This window comes from Arachis duranensis, chromosome 9 (genome assembly GCF_000817695.3).
Source record: "Arachis duranensis cultivar V14167 chromosome 9, aradu.V14167.gnm2.J7QH, whole genome shotgun sequence".
NCBI classification, from domain to species: Eukaryota; Viridiplantae; Streptophyta; class Magnoliopsida; order Fabales; family Fabaceae; genus Arachis; species Arachis duranensis.
In genome coordinates, this window is record NC_029780.3 from 102,037,662 (window position 1) to 102,040,923 (window position 3,262).

Sequence of the window (3,262 nt, forward strand, 5' to 3'; positions counted from 1 at the left end):
AAAAAAAGAGAGAGGGGGGGGACGCGCGCGCACCATGTACGCGCACGCATCCCTGTGTGGATGCACCACGAGCCACACTCCCGAGAGTTGGGCCTCTCATGGGCGAACATTATGCCTTGAGCCCAACACGACCCACGCGGACGCGCACAACGTGCGTGCGCGCCGTTTATGAGAACGTGGATGTTCGCGCGGACGCGCACCTGCCGCGTCCGCGCCGATTTGCTGCTGCAATTGATTGAGCCAAACCCCAGAGAGTTGAGCCATTTCTGGGCTAGCTTTAGGCCCCAGGCCCAACTCGATCTGCGCGAGCGCACGCATTGCGCCAGCGCGCCTTATCACAAATCGACAATGTACGCGGACGCGCACTTGCCGCGCGCGCGTCCTTGTGTGCTGCCACCAATCTAGGCCAAGGACCCGAGAGTTAGGCATGCCTCAAGCCTATTTTAAGCCTCAGGCCCAATCTAATGTACGCGTGCGCGCACTTTACGCGCACGCACCCATGCCTCTTCTGCCACCCACGCTAGAGCGCACTGCACGCTCACGCGTGGACCTCCAATTTCTCTCACTCGGCGCGGACGCGTACATGCCGCGTGCGCGCCGATCTGATTGCGCGACTTCCAGGCCATTCTCCAGAGAGTTAGGCCTGAGTTGGGCCAACTCTAAGCCCCTAGCCTAACTCCTTGCACGCGTGCGCGCACTGTACGCGCACGCGTCCCTTCCTACTTTGCTCATCCACGCTCAGGCGCGTTGTACGCGCACGCGTAGGTCCCAAGTTTCATCAAGGAACACGGACGCGCAGATGGCGCTCGCGCGTCGATTCAAAATATGGGATAACCCTAAGACGCGAAGAGCGTTGCGCCGCAGCGCACTTTTTCCCCCAACCTCTATCTCTTCTTCCTCCTCTCTTCCCCAACCGCCGTCGCAGCAGCAGCACCGGCCGCCGCCGCACACCCTACCTCCGTTACCACCTTCTGCCATCATTCCTCTTTCCCCTCTCACCACCACCCGTTCTCTCTCTCCCTCTCACTCCTCTCGCCCACATCACCGCGACCGACCCCTCCGCCGCCACCCCGTCATCACTGCCGGCGGCCCACTCCCGCTCTCCCCTTCCCGCTCATTCCTCTCTCATTCTCCTCTTTCATCATCACCGTTCCGCCTTCCCTCGGTTTCTCATCTTCTAGTAGAACCACGGCGCCGGCCATCCTCACCGCCACCGTTCACGGTGGTGCCAGTGCCTATCCCTGCTGGCCCTATCTATCCCAGCTTCCTCTCCATTCTTAGCTCTTCTCTGCCCCCAGGTTCCTGCTCCATTTCTGTTATTTTTCCTTTTTACTGTTCGTTTTGGATTAATTACTGTAATTGCATGTTAGTTAGTTGGACTTAGAACTTTGTATGTTAGGTTAGATAGAAATAACTGCGGTTAGGTAGCTAGGGCTGGATAGAGGATTCTAGGCCTGATAAGTGCTCCGTTCGTGCTTAATTGCCGTCTGCTTCTTTGGATGTTATATGCTGATTTTGGACTGTTTTTGTGCATTTCATGTTGCCTGAATGCTATACCACTGTCACTTTGCCTAATTGATGTTGTTTTCTATGCTAATTGTGATAATTTGCTATCCGGGAACGTCCAATTTTAAGCCGGAATGCTGCCCGATTTTCAAGGAAATTAGTCTCATTTTGAGCTTTATTTCAAATTTGGGCAACTTTCTATTTCCCTTTGACTTCCCGGATTTGCACAATTCTTGTGAGCATGAACCATATCTTTTCTTTTCATTACGCATAAATATCATCATATCACTAATCCACTTTTCTAACTCACTAATTTCTTTAACCATCTAACTTCCACTCACCTTTAACCCACTTTAACAATTCTTTCCAAAAAATGATGATATTATTGCCTTTTGAATATGAGTTGTTGACTTTTAATGCAGCTTGCTTTTTTGGTTTACTTGTTCACTTTTGCATATTCATTGCAACATCATGATTATTCTTTGATAATTGTATCCTGAACATGCCTTCTTTGTTACATGCTAAATGTCTTATATACTCTATCATAATTTTCAGGATGTCGGATAAAGGCAAAGCCATAGCCACTGCCTCTAAGAAGAGAAAACACTCTACCCCCTCCATTCCTTCCATCTACAAGAATTATGCCAAGAATCCATTGAATGATGTGGACAAGGAAAATCAGCAGTTACCTTCTACCAATCCTGACAAATTCCCCAACCTTTACTGTGAGCTTCGGTTTTCTAAATATCGAACTACAAAGCTGAACATTGAGAAAAAGTTGCTCCTCCCTACTGATGTGAGACGGTCTATTACCGGTCAGATCCTTGAGTTGGGTATTCACTTTGTTGACCGAGATTTGGGGGATATCAATGTATCTTGGGTGAAGGAATTTTACTACAACTTCTTCCGCCCGACATTGGATTCGGTTCAGGTGCGGGGTAGGGAGATTATGATTACTGAGACTGCGATTGAGGAGGCACTACAGTGCCGGCATGTCCCGGATGAGCTGTGTGCCCATCAGCAGGCTGAGTTAGCCATACACAGCATGACTTTTGATTATGAGGCACTCAGGAGTGTTATTGGGTTGCCAGATGCCACATGGGTTATGGATGCGAGCAAGAACTATGCCAAGAACCCATTGAATGATGTGGACAAGGAAAATCAGCAGTTACCTTCTACCAATCCAGACAAATTCCCTAATCTCTACTGTGAGCTCCGGTTTTCTAAATATCGGACTACAAAGCTGAACATTGAGAAGAAGCTGCTTCTCCCTACTGATGTGAGACGGTCCATTGAAGGTCGGATCCTTGAGCTAGGCTTATCAGACAGTGTATGTGGCGGGCACATATTCGTGGCCTACTCCCATTTCCTATATTGGTCACGAGTATGGCGGCCCTAGCTGAGGTTCCGTGGTTGGATGATGATGTGCGACCACCGCCCCCTGATGCTGATGACAGGGAGGTTACTATCCCCTGGGGTGGTTGGGTGCACGAGAGGCCACCTGCTAGATGCCGCTCTCGGGCTAGAGCTGTCATGGGGACACCTTCACAATCAGCCCCTACAGCTGCCCCATCATCCTCCACAGCTGCAGCTCCTTCATCATCCACTGATCCACCAGCAATCCCTGAGCCTACTTATCTCCTGGTCCAGCGTCTTTTCCGATTCTTAGAGCGTGAGAGACGCCATGTCAGACGCCGTTTAGACAGGATGGACCAGGCACTTATCTCTTTGGGTGCTGAGCTACCTCCGCTTCCCG

General features: G+C 50.7%; 1 protein-coding gene across 1 annotated transcript; it reads left to right on the plus strand.

Moving 5' to 3' along the window:
* The first annotated feature begins 799 nt into the window (after window positions 1–799).
* Window positions 800–1,981, plus strand: LOC107466453 (proline-rich receptor-like protein kinase PERK2). Its single transcript, XM_016085430.1, has 2 exons — window positions 800–1,298; window positions 1,929–1,981. The coding sequence occupies exons 1-2, from the start codon at window positions 800–802 to the stop codon at window positions 1,979–1,981; spliced, it is 552 nt and encodes a 183-aa protein (XP_015940916.1).
* The last annotated feature ends 1,281 nt before the right edge of the window (window positions 1,982–3,262 follow it).

Excerpts from the sequence above, each read along its gene's own strand:
- LOC107466453 (XM_016085430.1), top strand. The coding sequence starts at position 800 with ATGGCGCTCGCGCGTCGATTCAAAATATGGGATAACCCTAAGACGCGA. Across the intron at positions 1,299-1,928 it reads TAGCTCTTCTCTGCCCCCAG|CTTGCTTTTTTGGTTTACTT; the intron begins GTTCCTGCTCCA and ends CTTTTAATGCAG.